Genomic DNA, 22,845 nt, shown 5'->3' with positions numbered 1-22,845 from the left:
TATCAGGTCTCAAAGTGAGATGATTGGCCAACAGGTGAAAGGTTTGCTCACAGTATACATGAGTTAACCATTGCCTGAGTCTGTCAGTGTGCCGGCAGCATTATGTCCTCTCTGTCCGTTCTTCCACCGGAATGTCTGTTACAGCCTTTCACCGTCCCCCAGCGACTTATGCTTGGGCCAGGACCATCCAATGTGCCCGCACGGATCACAGCAGCTGGAGCACAGCCCATCCTGGGCCACCTGCATGCAGAAACCATTGAGGTAATACAGTACAGTGTGTTTATTAAGTGCATCCTATATACTATATGTGACTTTTTAGGTCACCATTTTTATACAATGTCATGCTTTACCATGTTGAATCATAAAGGCTTAAAGGGATAATTCACCATAATGTTATACCTTATTTCCCTTTATATTGCTCCAAACCTTTAATGTAACCTGACTTTCTCTCTAATGTGATATATATACTGTGTGTATAAACATATATATATATATATATATATATATATATATATATATATATATATATATATATTATATATATATATATATATATATATATATCTATATATATATATATATATATATATATATACACACACATTAAAAATGTCGTGGAAAATTCATTTATTTCAGTAATTCAACTCAAATTGTGAAACTTGCGTATTAAATAAAATCAATGCACACAGACTGAAGTAGTTTAAGTCTTTGGTTCTTTTAATTGTGATGATTTTGGCTCACATTTAACAAAAATCTCAACAAATTAGAATATGGTGACTTGCCAATCAGCTAATGAACTCAAAACACCTGCAAAGGTTTCCTGAGCCTTTAAAATGGTCTCTCAGTTTGGTTCACTAGGCTACACAATCATGGGGAAGACTGCTGATCTGACAGTTGTCCAGAAGACAATCATTGACCCCTTCACAAGGAGGGTAAGCCACAGACATTCATTGCCAAAGAAGCTGGCTGTTCACAGAGTGCTATATCCAAGCATGTTCACAGAAAGTTGAGTGGAAGGAAAAAGTGTGAAAGAAAAAGATGCACAACCAACCGAGAGAACCACAGCCTTATGAGGATTGTCAAGCAAAATCGATTCAAGAATTTGAGTGAACGTCACAAGGAATGGACTGAGGTTGGGGTCAAGGCATCAAGAGCCACCACACACAGACGTGTCAAGGAATTTGGCTACAGTTGTCGTATTCCTCTTGTTAAGCCACTCCTGAACCACAGACAACGTCAGAGGCGTCTTACCTGGGCTAAGGAGAAGAAGAACTGGACTGTTGCCCATTGGTCCAAAGTACTCTTTTCAAATGAGAGCAAGTTTTGCATTTCATTTGGAAACCAAGGTCCTAGAGTCTGGAGGAAGGGTGGAGAAGCTCATAGCCCAAGTTGCTGGAAGTCCAGTGTTAAGTTTCAACAGACTGTGATGATTTGGGGTGCAATGTCATCTGCTGGTGTTGGTCCATTGTGTTTTTTGGAAACCAAAGTCACTGCACCCATTTACCAAGAAATCTTGGAGCACTTCATGCTTCCTTCTGCTGATCAGCTTTTTGAAGATGCTGATTTCATTTTCCAGTAGGATTTGGCACGTGCCCACACTGCCAAAAGCACCAAAGGCTGGTTAAATGACCATGGTGTTGGTGTGCTTGACTGGCCAGCAAACTCTCCAGACCTGAACCCCAGAGAGAATCTATGGAGTATTGTCAAGAGGAAAATGAGAAACAAGAGACCAAAAAATGCTGATGAGCTGAAGGCCACTGTCAAAGACACCTGGGCTTCCAGACCACCTCAGCAGTGCCACAAACTGATCACCTCCATGCCATGCCGAACTGAGGCAGTAATTAAAGCAAAAGGAGCCCCTACCAAGTATTGAGTACATGTACAGTAAATGAACATACTTTCCAGAAGGCAAAGTTTTTTTTTTTTTTTTTTATTGGTCTTATGAAGTATTCTAATTTGTTGAGATTGAATTTGGTGGGTTTTTGTTAAATGTGAGCCAAAATCATCACAATCAAAAGAACCAAAGACTTAAACTACTTCAGTCTGTGTGCACTGAATTTATTTAAAACACAAGTTTCTCAATTTGTGTTGAATTACTGAAATAAATGAACTTTTCTACGACATTCTAATTTGAGATGTACCTATATATATATTGGGACATGTCTCAGTGTATTTTTTGTCTGTATTATGGGATTCAATTGTCACCAAAAACAACTTGGTTAGCAAAATTGTCAAAATATCGTACATACTACGGAAGAAAGTAAGTCGCAGGTTTGGAACAACATAAAGGTGAGTAAATGATGAATATTAAACCCTTTAAACAATTGCAACATAAGTAGGAAAAATTACTTGAATCCGACTAGTGACATTGTACTCGTTGAAGAAAATAAATATTATAGTATCTTGTTAATAAAACATTTTAAAAAGTAAATAAATCAGTAGTCTTGTTACATAAATAATTATGTCATAATTCATAACTATGAATAAAATTAATTAATTGTTTGCTCATTTTATTTTCAGATTATGAATCAGATCAAAAGTGGAATTCAGTATGCATTTCAGACCCAAAACCAAGTGACTCTGGCCGTGAGTGGACCAGGTCACGCTGCCATGGAGTGTGCCATCTTTAACTCACTGGAGCACGGAGAGAGTGTCCTCATAGCCGTCAATGGCATATGGGGGGAAAGGGCTGCAGAGATAGCTGAGAGGATAGGTACTGATTCTGTTTTTACTAGAAAGCCTGGAACTAAGAGTTATAAAAGGTGATCCAAAACATTAATTCCTATATGGAACACTATTCAACAGGTGCCAAGGTGAACACACTTGTAACCTCTGCTGGTGGGTACTTTACAAATGAGGAAATTGAGCAGGTACATTATGTTTCATTAACCATTTATGTATTTACTACACATGATCAACCATGTTCGTCTTGTTTTATAGGCATTAGATAAATACAGGCCAGTGGTGTTCTTTCTCACACATGGAGAATCCTCCACAGGAGTTGTCCACCCCATAGACGGCATAGGTGACCTTTGCCACAAGTGAGACCTTCCCCCTGAATAGAGCTTTGATTTATCAATTTGCTTAAGATTAAGACTCTTTATTAAAAGTAGAATTCTGTGTCTTTAAGTTTATTTTTACTATCTTTGTGGTCATCTGATATGGTACTCCTAAAAATTCAACATTAGCAGGTATAATAATCTTCCTCTCCTGGGAAAACAGAGGATAGAAAATAGAATCAAATGCCCAATCAAATGCTGTCTAGAATGAGAATGTCCCTCCCCCAATAACTTCTGCCAAGACTAACCAGGATTATCATCATCAACTAAAACTAAAACAATATAAAAATTACTTAAAATAAAAATAAACTTCATATATATATACCTATGTATATGTGTGTGTAAATCTAAAATTAAAATTCTATATAGACAGAGCTAATAAAACTTAAAACTAACAAAATATTTACATGAAAACATGAAATATAAAAATTTTATATAATTAAACACATTTGCAAAAACTAATAATAGTATATTAGTAATACTAAAATAACACTGCAACTAACAAGCAGCAAATCATTTACATTTATTAAGTTAGCAGAATTTTTTTTATAATATTTATGTGTGTGTTTCTGTGTTATTTTATATATTCATAATTATATATTACATTTTTATATATTTTTTTTATTTTTATTTATTTGAGTAAATTCTGTTCTGTCATTCAGGTACAACTGTTTATTTCTGGTTGATTCAGTAGCGGCATTGGGAGGTACTCCTATCTGCATGGATGAGCAAGGTATTGCCACGTTACATGCTCTGGCACTACAGTCACTGCCTGCATGGGGTCCATGATTTAAAATGAATGAATGAATAAATGAGGCATTTATATAAAATATAATATAAAATGTACATGTTGTATCTCTAGGTATTGACATTATGTATACTGGCTCTCAGAAGGTATTGAACGCACCCCCCAGGAACTGACCAATCTCCTTCAGTGAAAGAGCATGGTGAGACAAAACAGCTTCAAACCAGATTTGTTTTTTTGTTGTTGTTGTTGTTTTTATGTGACAAATATTACCTCTCTCTTCTACCTCTTTTTTTTTTTCTGGCAAAACAGCCAGAAAATATTTAACAGGAGGACAAAACCAATCTCTTACTTCTTGGATATGAACTGGTTGGCTTACTGGGGTTGTGATGACAAGCCTGTACGCGCGTAAGAACTATTCATCACATTTAACAAGCACTGATATAACAGCTCATTAAACACTGGAGACCTCATTCATGTTAGGTTAAAACAAAGCAGTCCAAGTAAAAAAAAAAAACAATATGCTCAGACCTCTGAAGTCAATTCTCTATCACTAAACAATGACAGAATATTGTGCATACTGTATGTTAAAGTTGCTGTAACTGTTGTCTGTACAGTTATCACCACACTGGACCTGTATCTTCTTTCTATGGTCTGCGTGAGAGTCTGGCCATACTCGCAGAGACTGTGAGATCATATTCTGCCTTATACACTGAAATGAATATATTGCTATGATCATCGGGGAGAGCTTACAACCAGAAACGTCAACATGAATTTGAGCAAATCTGAGAAATGCTCATGCTCAAGTTTGCCAAACGTTACATAGTGCAGCCTTGAGCATGAGGTCATCAAGCACTTGAATACTTTAATAAAAGTGAACATTGTAAAAAGGGCATACATTTACCACATATTTTATTTTTATAGGGTCTTGAAAACTCATGGAAACGACACAAAGAGGTTGCAGAGTACTTCCATAAAGGCTTAGGAGAAATGGGCCTAAAACTGTTTGTGCAGGACAAGGTTTTACACATAACAACAGATCTCACGTAACATATATATCAACAGACTAGAAATCACATTACCTTTTCTGAAAGCATCTTGTGTCTTATAGAAAGCCAGACTGCCAACGGTGACCACAATAGTAGCTCCCCCAGGATATGACTGGCGGGAAATCACAGGTATATTATGAAGACCTATAACATGGAAATCTCTGGGGGTCTTGGACCATCTGCTGGCATGGTGAGAAGCTCTTGGTTTTGATTAATCATAACTGACAGACGTCAGGAAAATAAGTCGTTCCCAGTTCTTTGACAGAATGGTCAGTAACAATAACTTGTTTCTCATATTTTTTACAGGTTTTGCGTGTGGGATTGATGGGATGTAACAGCAGCAAGGCCAATGTGGACAAGGTGTTGGAGGCCTTGGCTGATGCTCTAAAACACTGTCATAAGAGCAGAGTCTGACAGCATCAATAAAACATCCAGCTTTTTAACCCTATATCACTGGTGTTCAGTTATTTTTGGTGATGTCCCTCTTTGAAAGAAAAACCTTTGTGGCCCTCTTTAAACAAAATGTAATGTGTCATTTAATTTAAGTGTTGTTTTATTAAAATAGCTGACACTTACAAATGTGTAAAAACAAACAAACAAAACAACAACAACAAAAAGAAGCCTACAGTATTAGCAGTTACATTTTTATTGAAAAACTGCTATGAAATAAACGGTTTCCACATTTTGTATTACTTTTTTAATCTTTGTTTCTTTCTGATGGAATAATCAGAAATAATGGAACCTTTTAAGTAGGCATTAAAAGTTACAGAAAAAAATATTATTTTCCGTTTTGCAAAAACATTTTAATTTTACAAAATGGCTTTTGCTATATCCCAGAATAAACTAATTCAAAAAGTGCTACAGTATATGCAATCTGAAAGGAATAATACAGCCAAAATAAAAGTATTTTAATTTACTCGCCCTCATTTTGCTCCAAACCCTTATCTAAATATATATCTGTCTGTCTATCTGTACAATACAATAAATATTAGTACTTCATTACAACATTGCATAACTATGTAATCTGGTTGGTAGGCCTCATGTCTGAAGTTGATATAAATTAAAACTTGATAAACAACTGTGTCCTCACCGTTTCTAATCGGGAAGGCCGATTCGGTTGTCCCTTCGCGGGCACTGTCAGGGTTGCCAGATTTTCACAAGAAAACAACCCGCAGCGAGATGGGTATAAACCCAGATGGGCGGGACTTCAGCTCCAAGTGGGCTGTACAAACCTGCAGAGGCTTTTGATTGGTTTATTTAATGTCATGGCGGTAATGCACGCTGCGAATCGCCAAAATAAAAAACGAAGACAACAACCTCCTTAGTCTTTTCAGCACCATGAAAGATGAGTTGAAGGGTTAAGTTTGTTAAACGGTTTTTAGACTTGTACAATGTATTACAAGTTGTGAAAAAAGTACAGTATCTTGGTGGTTGATGTTTCATTCTTGACGTAGTTAAATCGTGATTACGAGCTCATTGCATTCAAGTTTGAAAATGGGAGGGCATTCATGTGCAATTTTTTCCTAGGAAACGTGTTTTTTTAGGATTATTCAGAGAGCACGTGAAGGTAGCATTATGCAGCACAGACATCTGCATAAGCATAAGACATTACTGTGTCTTACCCTTTTTTTTGCAAAATATTTCTGCAATACATTTCTAGGATCTATGCTGCAGATTATGGACACTGAAGACAATAAGTATTGTGTAACAGGTATTGTGACTTACATTATGTAAAAATATGTATGTATTATGACTGCACTTGTATTTATACGATAAATTCAAACTTTTAATAGATTTGGTACAGTTTTCCATAAAAATTAGGTCCATTTTCAAGTTAAAACTCCCAACTGATTATGCTTTACTGTAACAAAGCTGGTCATTGTTTTAAAAATATTTTACAAATGTTAGCCTTTAATTACCAAATTCTTTTTTTTTTTTTTTTCAGTTTAATACCCATAACAATTAATCTGTGAGGGTAACTGCAGTGTCCACTACCATGCATTACATATCAACAGTGTAAGGTGTAGAATTTATTTGTCATTGTGGAAAAAAGAAATAAACAAAAACATTCTGTGTAAACTTTGTGTTACATAACGTTCAAGTCTGGGTGACCAGAAGTTACATTTCAGTGACCTGGTTACCTCTGCAAACCCAAAGGATCACTTTCCTGTAAGCTTTTTTCTATGCATCAAGATGTATACTTTATTGTGTCTGAAGATTTTTGACTAAAGTGTGTGGGTGGGTGTGTGGATAAATAATGTTCATACTTTAACGGTGGACATTTGCAACAACAGTGATGTCATTTTACTTCTGTCTTGGAAAGAAGGCCATTGGATGATTGCTGTAAGTTAATTCAAATAACCATATTTAAAACCATTTGTGTTTTTTATTTGTCAACAGGGTTTTTTTTTTTTTGTTTTTTTTTAATAAAGATTTTTGTAGCTGTATACATTTTAAATTAAATATAAATTATATAAATAATACTAATTTACTAATTTTTATTTACACAGCTGAACATGAAGAACATAAGAAAATGGAGGTGTGCCATCCTGCTTGATAATTTCTCTTTAGAGTTAGTGATTTGATAAACACCACGAGTGTGAAAGTGCAGGGATTTTTTTTTTTTTTTTTACTTTAGTCACTGTTAACTTGTCAACAGTGAATTATTTTAGGATGTCATTGGACTGAATGTTTAGTGACTAATGACACTTAATTTTAGTAAAATATAATCTGTAGCCTTGGAGTGAACGCAGCAGCAAAGTGTTAAATTCAGCAGGTTGAAACACTCGTATTGTCAACCTCAGGTACTTTAAATATCTGTTCTACAGTATAGTTTGGGGTTGGCAAGATTTTGTAATGATTTTGAAGTCTGATGCTCACCAATCCAGTAAAAACAGTAATATTGTAAATTGTAATAATATTTTACAATAACTCTTTTCTATTTATATATTTTAATGTAATTTACTTTTGTAATGGCAAAGCTGAATTTTCAGCATCCAGTCTTCAGTGTCACATGATTCTTCAGAAATCATTCTAATATTTTGATTTGATGCTCAAGAAACATTAATCAAAACAGGGGCTGCTTCATATTTACACATTTTATATTTTCATATTTTGTTGGTAAATAAACTGTAGCTTTTAGTCTTGTTGTGGCATTTAAAAGGAACACATCATTCAAAAATAAAAAGTTTCATTTACTTGGCCTCATGCCAACTCTTGGGGCTTAAACGTTCTAGTCACAATTCACTTGCATGGTATGGACCTACAGAGCTAAGAAATTGTTCTTGAAACATTTGTATCTGTTTAACATGAGAAATAAAGTCATGTACATCTAGGATGGCATGAGGGAAGTAAATTAAGCGACCATTTTAATTTTGGGGTCAGCTATTACTTTAATGGCAGAAGTACAGATAATGTGCTTCTTATGTATCTACCAGGTTATGCTGGGAAGAGCAGAAGACACGAGCTATGTGGCATCTATTTAGAAGTCTTCCATCCAGGATTTTGCAGTGTCTCATGCATGCAAACCAAATGTACTAATAAGTGGTTAAAATATACAAAGAACGCATTGCACCATACATCAGTATGGACTACAGAAATGTTGAACTTTTCTCTGAGTGACTTGTAAATGATTTAATTATTGCGAGTGGCGTGGAGTATTACCTGTGATTGAGTTGGACATAAAAACAAAGGAGATGGAGAAAGGAGTGTCTTAAGTTGGACTGTGGTACCATTAATCTTTTCCTCTTCAGTCTTAGGATTGTTTTTTTTTTTAATGCTTGTATTAATATTTTGATACAATAAAGGTGGGTGGTGATAACATTTTAATTTTTACATTACAACAAACATTTTATTGCTCTAAGTAATTAAACATTAATTTTCTTGATACTGATATAATTATAAAATTAATATCCAGCAATATACTTGAGTGTTTACAGTTGTCACAAAATTATATTACAACTCTTGGTAATAAATAAAATTTAAACTACAATGAAAAATATTAAATCTGTTTTTCATTAGTATCGCTACTTCCTGCAATCCTTTTTTTTTTTTTTTTTAATTGCAAAACTTGTACAAACATACAAAAACAGGGAAGCGAGACATAAATACACTCCATCAAGAAGCAATCGTAAAATAAAAACAAACATTCTGGATTTGGATGTCAAATTATAGTATTATGGATACATAAAAGCGCAAAAATAAACTTACATTCTTTTGGGAAAGTTGTCATAATACATCAAAAACTTACCACTCTTTTTGTTATTTGTAAGTCTAAGAGATGAAACAAGAGAGTTCAATTCCACAAGAAAAAGGGGAAAAGACAAAGGAGACTTAAGCCATTTTTGTTCATGAATGAAGAATTTTGCATTCAATATAAGAAAATGAAAAACATATTCAACAGATAATAGCTGTAGATTTTCATAATAAAAGATAACATCTTTGAGGAGAAAGGTATGAGACACATTTGTAAGGTGCTTAATTCAACCATTGGTTTTTTGGTAAAACCGATATTTTTTTGGTAATGGGCAGCTGTTTCCTCCACAAAACCACAAAACGAGCAAGACTCATCGACATTAGAATATTTAGAGATAGACAGATTAACGGGGTAAATTTTATGAATGATTTTATAATGAATCTCCTTAACCTTGTTAGAAATGCAAAATGTACTTGGCAGGAGCCAGGCCTTTCTCCAATTTATATTTGTTATAAAGGAACCCCAATAGAATTTCCCTCTTGGAGTAATCTTTCTCTTTGACTGAAATATTTTGCGGATATGTCTGTTATTGCATTTCCGAGCTAAAATACAAATACCACCCAAACATAAAGCCGGATAAACACTGTTGTCTTTACTGAATTTTAGGTGACTTAAAATTAACTGAGTTAAGCCAACTGGGATGGCTCTCATCAAAGTATTATATTCCTTTGGTGGAACTGGAAAATTCTGGAGATTCATAAATTGTTCGTAAGTTAAAATATTACCAAAATCGTCAAACACAGATAGAATACTGTTCAAGTTGTTATTAAACATCTACGGGAAAAAAAAGAGATTTATTTCTAACCGTTATATCAGCATTATTCCAAAGGAGAACTTTATGGGGGGAGAAACCATGGACAAAACACAACTTCCACGAAAGAAGACATTGCTGATGGAAGTTAGATAAGGAAGTGGTTTAATTTATTTGCGAGAGATTGTTTTTTGGTTAGGTAGATGGGGCTCCAAGTTGGTTAAATATCTTATTTGGTATAAAAAAAACAAAAAAAACAAAGTGACATTGGATTTGCAAGGCATCTTTTCAGCCAGTTTACTTTAAAGGTGTTTACAGTATCTGCAAAGTCCAAAAAAATCAAGGCCACCTTTGCTTCTAGCGAAGAATATACAAAGTGAGAGAGCCCTTCAACTTTAGATAAAAGAACTCTACCGTATAATGAAAGATCTCTCTGAAGCCAGATGTTAAAGATCTGTTTTTTTTTTATCATTTTATCAGAAAAATTTAAATGATGTCACTTCCTGCCATCCTCATTCGCTGCGCACCCTGGCAATGATGCGATGTGAGATTTCCGCTTAAACCCTGCCCATTTTCATTGGTTGGTGGCAAAGTAAATGACGCCTACGCGTCGCACTCCAGGCAGGATTTCATTTCTACTTGTTTGCCACTGCGTGCACTTGTGAGTGGATGAGCTATATGATTTGTTTAATTTGATTAATTGTAATATTTGATTACAATATTCCTACTTCATGTAACGTAGTTCACTAAAGCAGTGGTTTCCAACCTGGGCAGGCATTTACAAATTTAAGATAGTTTAAGGAAAATATTACTAGTTTATTTTGAACATGGGGCCTTCATAATAAATGTTTAATTTACTGTCACGTGGAACCATTTTTAAAATAAAATTAAAAGTAATTTAAATTTGAAATATTTCTATTACTGCAGCATAAGAGACTTGTTTCAAATACATTACAATCCTTTGATGGTAGTGTACACATGTACACATAAGGTTACATATTTATACTAGTCAACATTTGAAGCGGATCAAAACCTTTCATTAAAGTCCTAAAACCAACCAAATTCCAATATCCGTTCTTGTCTTAGGACAACTTGAATGAACAGTTTTTGATCCACTTCAAGTGTGTGTCTGTGTGTGTATATATATATATATATATATATATATATATATATATATATATATATATTATGGGTAGTGTATGACATGAATTAAAACAAAACATTAAAAGCATTAAATAAGATTTGATGATACCTTCAGAAACCTTAGAATAATCAGTTCATCTTTTGTTATGACTTAGCTTAATTGTGCTTCAAGTATGGCAATGGTCAAAGACAAAATGTTGCAAACCACTGCACTAGAATAATATAATATTTGATGTTAAAACTCATGGTCTGTACTTGTTTCTGTTTGCAGGTCTTTGGAACTGTCATCGTTCATTATACTCACTGTTTCAAATCCTGCTTTGGTTATTACGGAAATGGGAAGTGTGGATTTTATGATAGCACAGAGGACCCAGACTGCTGTTTCATGTGTCAGGGCAGAGTGGTGGGTGAGAGGATTAATGCTTGACCGAAGAGATATGTATATTTACAAATGCCACCTTTCCCCTCTGTCAGAAGAATTAACTGAACAGTATCAGAACTAAATAACTAACACTTATGTAATTGTGTCTTTGTTTGTTATTATTTTAACTAAATAGTTCTGATGTTGTTAACGTAACCCTTTTCATTGTCAATTAAATTCATTATGACAACTTGTTCTTCTATCAAAAATAACTGAACAGTTTCAACCAAATAAATAAGAGTGAAATAATTGTGTTCTGGCATATTATTGATTATTCAAACTATTCTAAAGTTTTTAGCACAACCCTTTTCATTATCAATTTAATTCAGAATTTAAATAACATTTAAAGAGTGGACATTGTTGCTTTGAATATTCCACAATGCATTTTATTTACAATGAAAACACAAATAAAATTCAATGAAGCTGTACATAAAAAAAATGTACATATGAATAAAAAATTAATAGTGTTATATAGTAATATATCCATTTGACACTTTATATTTTACCACAAAGTATAAGTTATATAAGTTATAAACCGATTCGCTGTTTACATCAAATGTATAATTCATAAATATCGTTTCCAGCTCCATTTCCTGTTTACCGTGGTGTTGATGCATAGACAGTAAAAGAAATGGACACAGCGACCCCATTGGAACTCAATTGAGACAAGTGAAGCCCGTTTTTAGCATAGACAGTAAAAGAAGTGTTGATGCCATTACGTCAACAGCGTCTGTCCGCGGACCAATGAAAAGATGTGGGGCGGGCCTGCACGATACGAATTTCCGGAAGTTTTCCTTTTTAAAGAAAAGTACCGCGTAAAGAAATCACGGCGTGTCAGTATTTGCTCCCTGTTGTTCTGCCTTTTTAAAAGAGTATTTTTAAGAGCAATGTCTTACAGAAGAGGAGCTTTAATTGTTCTTGAGGGAGTAGACAGAGCTGGGAAAACAACGCAATGTCAAAAACTCGTGCAGGCGCTACAGCAGAGCGGACAAGCGGCAGAAATGATGCGATTTCCAGGTAAAATGACTTCCCTCCTCTAACTATCCCATATAAACCATTTTGGGAAGCCTTACCTAGACAGACTCAGATATATTATCTGATATATGTACGTGTGTCTCTCTCTTTCTCTGAAGTATTAAAATAATAGTGAAGAATCTCAAAATCCAAAACTAAAATGCTTGATAGAAAACAACAAGAGACATAATTTTGCCTGGATCTTGATGATATAAAGAAGGCTATGATTTGGCAGCTCACTGGGTTTTGAGACACAGCATTAATCCATGACAGTGTTTGTGTTTTTTCGTACTGAGGCCTTTTTTTGTTTTACAGACAGAGCCACTAAAATTGGTCAGCTGATCAGTTCGTACCTGGAGAAGAAAAGTAATCTGGAGGATCACACTGTTCACCTGCTGTTTTCTGCAAACCGATGGGAAATGGTGTAAGTTATCACTCAGGAGTTTATTTCACATTAGTCCAGTAAAGTGCATGAATAGGAATGGCTCATTAATTTATAATTCATGAAGTGGATCAATCAATCAACCAACCAACCTGTTTTCTTTCTTCAGGCCTCTGATCAGACAGAAGTTGGAAGAAGGGATCAATCTAGTGGTGGACCGTTATGCGTTTTCAGGAGTGGCCTTCACTAGTGCCAAACCCGTGAGTGTTACGGTTACTCCGATACAGGGAAGAAATATGGTATTCATTTATAAAGGATCGTAAAGACTTTTGTTAATATTATAAATGAACAATATAAATATTATTTGTACTAAATGCTGTTATTTTGAACTGAATATTCATCAGGAATCCGGAAAAAAGTTGTTTTTTAGAGAGACAATTTTTTTTTTTTTTGTTTTATTTTTGTTGGGTTCTTTCTGGAGTGGTGCATGAATCCAGATATGGGACTTCCAAAACCAGACCTGGTGATGTTTTTGCAGCTCAATCCCAGTATGGCAGCAAACCGTGGAGAATATGGGATTGAACGGTATGAGACGAGCGCTTTCCAACGCACAGTTCAGCAAAGATTTGAAGAGCTCATGCAAGATTCCTCAGTCAACTGGAAGGTGATTTATTTTATTTTGTAAATTTACAGTATGTAACTATCTTCAAATTAGTTTAATCTCTATCTTTTGGCTTTCTTTCTCTAGGTAATTGATGCTGCAAGGACCATAGAAGAGGTGCACAAAGATATTAAGCTTCTGAGTGAAGACATCATCAGTTTGGCCCAGAATCAGCCAGTTGGAGAGCTGTGGAGGTGAACGGATCACCGGCTCTGAGAGCTTTTACACTTTTTCCTAAGTTTTTCTGTCACTATATGAAGTAGTACAGAAAATGCATAATTATTGTATTTTAACTTTTTAATGATTTGATAAATAAATATTCATAAAATAAACATTTGAAACATCAAGACAAAATCATTCTTGTATAATTACACGAGCCATCCTACCTAATCTGCAAATGTGTAACCTTGCTAATGGTGACCTTCATTGTCATTTACAATTTCATACAGGTCCAACATTTCACCGACTTTCATTGGTTAAGAGTAAATGCTAAATCACATCTGATTAGCATGTCTCCTGACCAAAACCATAAAATGTGTTATGGCAAACCAGTGTTTAAAGTTAAGGGGGGTAAAAAAGGCACCATATCACTTAAAAATTAATCTGTAGTGTTAAGACTCAATATGGATGCACATAAATGCAACTAAGTACGTACATACTGATGATCCTGAGTGCCTGTGACCATGACACCTGACCTCGGCTCGCTCAGGGTGACACAGAGCAGTCAGCATAACTGTTTAAGAAGAAAGCTGTGTGTTTGACGCAGGTGACCATGCCGCTGTGGCTTTGGACGTCAATGGTATACTTCTCTTCCCTCTGAGGAGGCTCTACCACAGAATTTTGAAAGTCTGGCAAATGCAACTGTTCTTCACAAAGACAGGATTTCAAATTCTTCATCCTCAGAATCAAAGAAGCGTGCGAGCCTGTCTGAATCCAAGAAGTCTGTTGAGGAAAAAAATGTAATGAATAATGGTGTGTATTTATATTATAGAACTCTTTGTAAGCTCTTTTAGAATTCAGAATCTATAAAAAAGCAGTATAAGAGATTGCCTGGAGTAAGGTTTAGTATATCTGCGGTAATTAGATGAGATGGCTGACTGTCTACCAATTCAAACATAGGAAGACCTCTACAGTTTGAAACCTGTACAAGGAAAAAGAAAATCAGAGTGAACCAGAGGTATAAATACGAACTGAGGCTTTAAAAATTTAAAAGAAATTTATGGTTTAAGTACCTTACGAATTTGTGCACACCATTCATCAAAATCATCCTCGGTTTGACAAAAGAAGCCCTGATGGACAAAATTTGGCATAATTGATACTGTTACTCAAAGGAAATTAGTTTTTCTGTTTTTAACAATTGTATTGAACAATTCCATCCCTAATTTTTCCAAAACAAGTGAGCACACGTTTGACACTTTTGATCAGACAACTGTGGGGAAAATGGAATGATAATCCAACAATAAATACATATTTTTCTTTATGTAATAGCAAGACTCTGAAATGTATAGCTATATACCGTGAATCAGTTAGTTACCGTAAAGGAGGCTCTGTGTTTTCCAACAGATGTGACATGCACATTTTTGCATGTATTGTGATCATGATTTACTAGATGATCCAGAGCGATCTTAAAAAAAGGCAATCAAAGGTTTGGGGTTGGTATGATTTTTAAAATATTTTTGAAAGAAGTAGTCTCTTCTGCTCACCAAGGATGCATTTATTTGATCTAAAACAGTATAAGTGTTAAATATTATTACAATTTAACGTAACAAAATTGTATTTAATGTATTTTAAAGTATATTTTTTTCCAGTAGAAGCAAAAGTGAATTTTCTTTCAGTCCTCAACGCCTTGATTTGGTACTCAAGAAACACATCTTATTATCATCACAGTTGTGTTGCTAAATATTTGTATTATGTATTATGATACATTTTCTGGATTCTTTTGATAATTAGAAAGTACAAAAGAACACAATTTATGTGAATTATATATTTTTTTTTTTGTTAAATTATAAATAAACTCACATTTGATCAACTGAATGCAGTCTTGCTGTTTTTTGTTTTTTTTTATAATTATAATGGTACTGTAATTTTTTATGATACAGACATCATCTTTTAGGGTAATTAAGCAGCTCTGGTCATGTGACAATGTTTTATTTGTTCACTTAAAAATCAAGAAATCTGGAATTTCATTTATTACTGACAATTATGTGTAAAATACATATCTTTTAAGACCATTCAAACTGAAAAATACATTTTGGTCACAATGTTAAATATTATATGAGATTCAAAGGTGTTTATCAGTTGAGTAATACTGAAATTAATAATGTGTATCTTCTACACAAGGCCTGAGTTATACACTTTCAAATACAGGATTCAAAAAAAAAAAAAAGAACACAAAAGCGCCTATTTTTGTGTGTTTATTTTGATATTTTGAACACAAACAATAATATTTATTACATTTTACATTTGGTTTTATTTTCTAAACGGGTTTCCTTTAAAAATGACACTAATATTAGCATTTACTTCACTGTATGTAGGTAAGGACAGCCATCAGATTTAGATAGGTGTCAATTTCAGGTAGAAATCCACAAAAACCCAGAGTTTAAAGAGTTAAGCTCTACTTACAGCAGCAATGGAGGGGTCAAGCTCACAGATGTGCATTCGGCAGGGAGGGTGCTGGCAGTGGTAGGAGTCGTCTGGGAACTGTCCATCTTCAGTTGGGTCCACAGCTGGCTGAGTGGTATGGGGGTCTAGATAAATGAGCTCATCACCTGCAGGGTGCATCAATAAGAAAAGATAATGAAGCCGTTTAAACCCCAATATACTGCCATATAGCATTTATATAATCTGTACTAAACCACAGACAAACCATCTAACTACTACAGTATAACAGCAGTGGTTCAAATGATGTCACACTACTAGTTCATGTTGGCATCTACCTAATTCAACTAGCTTCTACCAAATAAACCGACATATTTGTGACAAAATACCATAGATGTTGATTGGGCACACGATATTTAGTTTTACTTTGCCATCTGAAATATGTATGTCATCTAAGAAGAGACAGGTAAACCATTTTGGGTTGTGATTCGCCAATTGAAAACTGACTTTTTTAGGTTAAGCTTGAAGAACTCTGCTTACCTACAAAGCCAATGAAGAAGTGAGCACTGTTCGGCTTCCCTCCTATTACTCCTAAAGACTGAGGCATCATGAAGCATTGCTGTTGATAAGACATGAGGATAAAGTCCAACACTCCGCAAACTTGAATAGATGGTTATTAAAGCAATAACAGATGAAGAATCAGCATCTTACTCAGACTTACTGATCTAAACAGCTGAGAGTTTTATCTATTCATAAGACCGGTCAGATAATGTTATAGATTTACCTTGAGTGGTTCAATATAGGCTTCGTTGATGTCACTGAGGCCCAGTCTTAGTGGAATCAGCAGAACAAGGGGCTTCCACAGAGCCGTCTCCTCTCCTGTCAGAGCACAAGCCCCCTCCAGATCGCCATTCATTTCCCGAGGCTCTTCAGAAACCGCACATGCACCCCTGTCGAAGTCCAGCCACGGCATACACAACCTCTCTACAGACAGCCAAGAAGAAAAAAAAAAAAAAAACATTAAGTCATTTACTCTTACAGCTTTGAAAGAAAAGAAAAACTATTCAGCCTGCAAAATAGTTTTTTCACAATTTATTGTCGCAACATTTATAATATCTTATAATCTTAAGGCACTTTTGCCCAGTTAGCGATGCATGTTTACAAGTGCAACTATAATTGAGCTACAGCAGGTTTTGCATAGTTAAGCTACAGTTGCCATCTCTGTGCAAGTACACAGACACAGTGACACAATGTATAATCGAATATTTGAGGGATTAAATACGTCACTTTTGTCTTTTGAAACAAGCAATGTCAAGCTGAGTTACTATTACATTATCTGCATCTGACTTTGCATGATTTCAGTTGGATTAAAGTGTTTAAAAATTAGTAACTAATTATTGTTTAGTTCCTATTGAAAATAACTCTTTGAGTAGACGCCACTGATAATGATATCCATGTGACAACGATCTTTGAGCTGTTTCATAAAAGGGTTTTTTTTGGACGGGTTAAAAATCAAGCTTTATATACTGTATATTAAAAAATAGCAAAATGTCACTTGAGGAAGCTACAAAGACATAAAAGACCTTGTGCTATCATTAAACTAAAATTACATTTTCTACCTAAAACTCAACTGTGTAAGGTGATGTGCTTTTTAGCTGCAGGCACTGGCAATCTCCTTAAGGTTGATGAATGCTTCATAACACCTGGAGATTTTGGATAAAAAGCTACTCCCTTTTGCCAGAAACTATAAACTGAGGATATTTTAGTAGGACAACAACCCAAAGCACACTGCCAGACTAACACTGAAGTGGCTTAAAATGAAGAAATTGATGTCCTTGAGTGGCTTAGTCAGAGTCTTGACCTCAATCTCATCGTACATCTCTGAAAGAATGAACTGCTTCACTTTTACTGGTTTTGCAAGGAGGACTGCGCTAATAATGTTCCATCACATTCTGCAAAATTAAAAAATGACCTAAGGCTGAGAGCTGTAATATCTCTGAATGTGGTTCAATCAAGTACTAAAGAAAGGGGATAAAGACTTGCTGATTCATTAACATTAACATTTTAAAATGGACTTTTTCGTTTCTGCAATATACAAAAGAAGATTGTTTTGAGGAATGTTGAATTTACTTCCATTTTATGGACAAAAAATGGAGACATTTATCAGAATATCTTCTTTTATGTTCCATAAAACAAAGAAAGTCATACAGGTTTGGAATGACATGAGAGTGAGTAAATAATGACAGATTTATTTTTCTTTTTTTTTAACGAACTACTGAATGAACTATAAACCTTTAAATATACCGGCTAATGTCATCATGCTTTTGCCTACTAATAAGAGTAAAGTATGGTCATCTCAAATCCATTCCCAAAATTCCACAAATCCCCCTCTAAATCAGTGCAGAAAAAGCAAACACAAATGTCTGCAGATTCCATCTAGGCCTACTTAAGAGACACTATGAAAGAGAACTCACTGATTTCCTCGATGACCACAGTATTGTCCATAGCTACATGAACTGCCAGTTGGCTCCAGGAGTCAAAAACTGCCAGTTTCCTAGATGGGCACAAAGTTTAGATGATTTTAGGATTAATGAGCTTTAATAACATTTTCCGGTTATAATATGCTACTAAAACTCACATAAACAAAGGATGATTATTTAAATAATAAAAACTATTTCATTTGACTTGGCCAACTTACTTGAGTACCTGAGCCACTGTATTTGGACCATACCACTGGCCTATAGACTTGCCCTCACCAACACCCATTTGAGCTGAAGAAAACAACAAGTAATGTCAATACAGTTACTTAGAATCAGAATCAGAATCTGAATCAGAAAGAGCTTTATTGCCAAGTGTGTTTACACACACACAAGGAATTCTTCTTGGTGTCAGGAGCTAGAAACTAAGCTAAGTAGAAACATAGTCCCCTGCTTTTTGTTTTCCCTGTTAATTCTGCGATGCGATCCGCTCTGAACAGCTGGAAGCCCGGCAGATGTAGCGCTTTATCTGGAATGACTTTACTCAGCCAGGTTTCAGTGAAGCACAATGCAGCAGATTTTAAAAAAGTCCCTGTTTGTGCGGGTGAGGAGAAGTAGTTCATCCATTTTTTTAGGAAGGGATTGGAGATTTCCTAGATTGATACTAGGAAGCGCTGTTTGGAAGCCGTGTTTGCAGAGCTTAACCAGCGCACCAGCACGCTTCCCTCATTTCCATTTGAGCAGGACCGCTGCCCCTACGACTGGAACAATCAACAAAACCGGAAAAAAATTGTCTAGTGTGTGTTGCCTTATATCTAGTAATTTGTCTCTGGTAAAACTGATAGTAAAAGAATGACTAAACACAGAACAAACAAACAAAAACAGCAAAAGAATGGGAGAGCTCCACACCATGGCAGCCATTCGCAGCACCATCTTGTTGTTGTTTTAGTTTACCCATCAAAATAGTTATTTTAACACTATTCCTATAATATTCAGGCAGCAGGTAGATGAGGAGTAGTACCTATTTGATGGATGGAATAATAGCTGTCCTTCTTGTCAATGAAGGCATTGAGAATGCTGATATATTCTGCTCTCTGCCGCTGACCTGGACTCCATCTCCAGTCTATTAAAATAAATAGAACCATCTCAGAGAACAGCAGACGCTATAATCACCAACCATGTAAACACAGGTAGTCTTACCTCTACCTAAGTGCCTGCAGATCAAGGCCTGCCCAAGAATCATCTGTCCACATCGAAGCATGCAGCCCCAGCCAGTGTCTGAAGTGGGACCAGTGCCACCTGCAACATCACATCCATTAACAAACCATCTGTAAAACTAAACAGGCTATTCGGATATGCATTCCTTGGACAGAAGATCAGGATTGAGGACTCTGGCTCTCACCAATTGGCTGGAAGTTCTTTCTGTACGTGAACCACAAACGTGAGGTGACGTCTGCCAGAATCTCATCCTTCTCTGCGACAACAAAGAACATCATGAAACAAGAGCTAAACATAACAGCACGTAACCTTCAATGTCTCCCACTTCATTACCTGTTAGAGCGCTGAACTGCTTTCCCAAAATCCAGACAGGCTCGGAGGTCTCTGGGAAATCTTCGATCTCTCCAAAGCGCAATGAGTCGTACGTGAGAGTAGCTGTTGAAAGAAAAGCCAACGATGACCAACTGGAAGTTCAATAACTTGTAGACCAACAGAAACATTAAAAAGAGCTTTTGATCAAGGAAAAACAAAGACGGTTTGGACATATTTTCAGTTTTTTTTTTTTTTTTTTTTTTTGTATGCTCAGCCATTATCATTATCTAAACATTTTACTTATATTCATTCCAGTATTTTTATTTTTAATTAAAGTTATAGTTTCATGAACAAACATAAAACAAATAAAGCATTTATTTATCAAATCTCTGTTTTTACATATGCATTCAAAAAAAAAATCAAGATTTATAAGCTAATTCTTTATTATGAACAAATATGGGTTAATAATGACTAATACTATACATAAATTAAATCTAACCTAGATTAATAGTAATTTATAATTTATTGTTGATACCTAATCCATTAACTAATATTAACAAACTGAACGTTATCTTAAAGCGGTACCTGATTTTTCACCAATTGTACTGCCTTTATATCGCGGTGTATGTGTAACTTCACCTTGTCCCAAAAGTTACACTCTTGGGACAAGAGAATTGCCACAGAATTGCCACAGAATTGTTATTTCTAATAGATGTCATGCACCAAAGAGCTAAAGCCATGACACAGTGTGTAAAAGTCCCTAACCTATGCTATTGCCAAACAGAGTACATACGAGTAAACAAACGACATCGACAACATCCCTAAAGCATTTCCAGTTGAACGGTATCATTCGTGCGCTGGAACGCTCCTGTGATGTCCACGAATGCTCAAGGTAGGAAACTGACTAGAGTCTAAAGCACAGCCGTAGCATTTTGGTGCAGTGACATCTAGAAGACAAAACTGTGTCCATCCGTCATCTGACAGCAGACTGCTCTGTTGTACTGCCCAGCTGGCAGCAGTTGGGACGTTCTATGTACCATATTTAAGGACAAATTCCCAAACTGTAGAGACCGCCTCTCCAATAACAGGCGCGTGCTTGGTTGACGATGGAAGAATTTTGCTTTTTAACAATTTCATGATTGCTGGACAGAAAAAAAAATGTAAAGAATTTGTTTTCCTGCGGTTTTCTTACCTGCATCCATCCCGACAGTGATTCAGCCTATCTTGTTTGTTGAGTGTTCCTTACACTGCACTGACCAATAGGAAATCACTTCCGCATTGGTCAGCACGCGTCATTACAGTGATAGCTAATCAGATCGCTTCAATGAATTTGGTGGTCTTTTTGACCTATAGAATTCCTCCAGAGGCGTGACATTATCTGGGAAGCGGATGTAAACAAGTTTAGAGTAACGTTAATAGGGCAATACCACATTAACACAGAGAGGAATGTAGCGCTACGTAAATGTACATATGCATATTGTACATACATAAATGCATATCGGTTTTTCTGGTTAGAAATGTTTCGTGTCTCAAATATTATGCTATTTCTGACATGTTCTGACATGTATTTCTGTCGTATTGTTGTGTAAAAACTACAGGTATAGTCAACTAACTAGCCTACTAATATATGCGTCATCCCTTTGTGTTTAAGTGCTAGTTTTTATTAAAGCTCAAAAACAATATACACTGTTATCCAAAATCACGTGTGAAATGGAAAATATTATTTTCTATACCTTCCGGTGATAAAATATGATCAGCAAGTAACAAGTTTTTATTGCCAAATAAGTACCACATTGTTCTTTTTGTAATTTTAATCTGAAACTCACACATTTATTCTGTAATTGTAATTTTTCTAAAGACTTTGGGTAGCGGGTATCGATGATGATTTTTGATACGTTCTACAAAGTAATTAAAATAGACGAATCGATGACCCTCGTTTTGGACTGTAATACTGGCTCCAAAGCCTTACTTAACACATTAAAGGTAATCATTCTTCTTTGGACGTTTCATATACATAAAGCTAAAGTAATGTTTATTAAACCCTGCTTTAGGCTTTTCTGCAATGATCTATAAACATATTTTATGACTAATTGAATTTTATGTTCTTTGAAAAATATACAGACAGTAACATAACAATGATAAGCATTTATAAATAACAAAGAAGCGGAATTAAATACAAACTCAAAGTCTAATGAAAACATATCACGTGATAGATATTTTTATAAATCATAAATAATATGAAGTAATACATCGCTCTATTGTGAATATCATCCTCACCACAACACCAAATCCTTTGTTTTTCTGTCTTGTGAGATAACTTTAAATCAATAGGGCACCTGTAGTTCCACTTAAAAGCCACTAGGTGTCAGTGAGTTGTCGCAAATTGGAATTATTACGCTGAAAGTTAAATTATAAAGAGATAGTCAAATTGACAATGTTACTTAGCCATCCCAGATCATATTCCGAAATATTTGATCTAATATTTATCTTAATGAACATCTTAATATCTTAATATCATAATCGTTCATTTCTGCCAATAGCTATGGTAGTGTGTGTAAAACACACTCACTTGCATTACTATGCTTTGTTAATAAGCCACTCATTTCTGTGTTCTTAAAGTTATTTATTTTTTTATTTTTTTTGGCTCTGGGTAAATCAAACCACATGTCGAATATGATCACCATAGTAACAATACCACTAAACTGTTATCTGATCTAAACTGCATCCTCCCACTCACTTTCAACCAATTACACTAATGTT

At 35.1% G+C, this 22,845-nt stretch overlaps 2 protein-coding genes and 1 pseudogene across 2 annotated transcripts; 2 read left to right on the top strand and 1 right to left on the bottom strand.

Moving 5' to 3' along the window:
* The first annotated feature begins 40 nt into the window (after positions 1-40).
* LOC122145302 lies at positions 41-5,301 on the top strand (annotated as a pseudogene).
* A 6,870-nt stretch (positions 5,302-12,171) lies between these two features.
* On the top strand, positions 12,172-13,812 carry LOC122145305 (thymidylate kinase-like). Its single transcript, XM_042758235.1, has 5 exons — positions 12,172-12,440; positions 12,753-12,861; positions 12,989-13,078; positions 13,285-13,483; positions 13,568-13,812. Exons 1-5 carry the CDS (start codon positions 12,176-12,178, stop codon positions 13,676-13,678), a joined length of 774 nt encoding a protein of 257 aa, XP_042614169.1. The 5' UTR covers positions 12,172-12,175; the 3' UTR covers positions 13,679-13,812.
* On the bottom strand, positions 13,478-21,269 carry LOC109091752 (cysteine protease ATG4B). Its single transcript, XM_042758234.1, has 13 exons — positions 21,123-21,269; positions 20,107-20,208; positions 19,958-20,029; positions 19,756-19,854; positions 19,577-19,678; positions 18,777-18,849; positions 18,553-18,632; positions 16,863-17,062; positions 16,619-16,697; positions 16,103-16,248; positions 14,713-14,769; positions 14,531-14,621; positions 13,478-14,422 (listed from the first exon to the last, which is right to left on the bottom strand). Exons 1-13 carry the CDS (start codon positions 21,220-21,222, stop codon positions 14,349-14,351), a joined length of 1,275 nt encoding a protein of 424 aa, XP_042614168.1. The 5' UTR covers positions 21,223-21,269; the 3' UTR covers positions 13,478-14,348.
* Between the last annotated feature and the right edge of the window lie 1,576 nt (positions 21,270-22,845).

The sequence above is a fragment of the Cyprinus carpio genome, chromosome A6, assembly GCF_018340385.1.
Source record: "Cyprinus carpio isolate SPL01 chromosome A6, ASM1834038v1, whole genome shotgun sequence".
NCBI lineage: Eukaryota > Metazoa > Chordata > Actinopteri > Cypriniformes > Cyprinidae > Cyprinus > Cyprinus carpio.
This window is presented reverse-complemented; position numbering and strand designations above follow the sequence as displayed.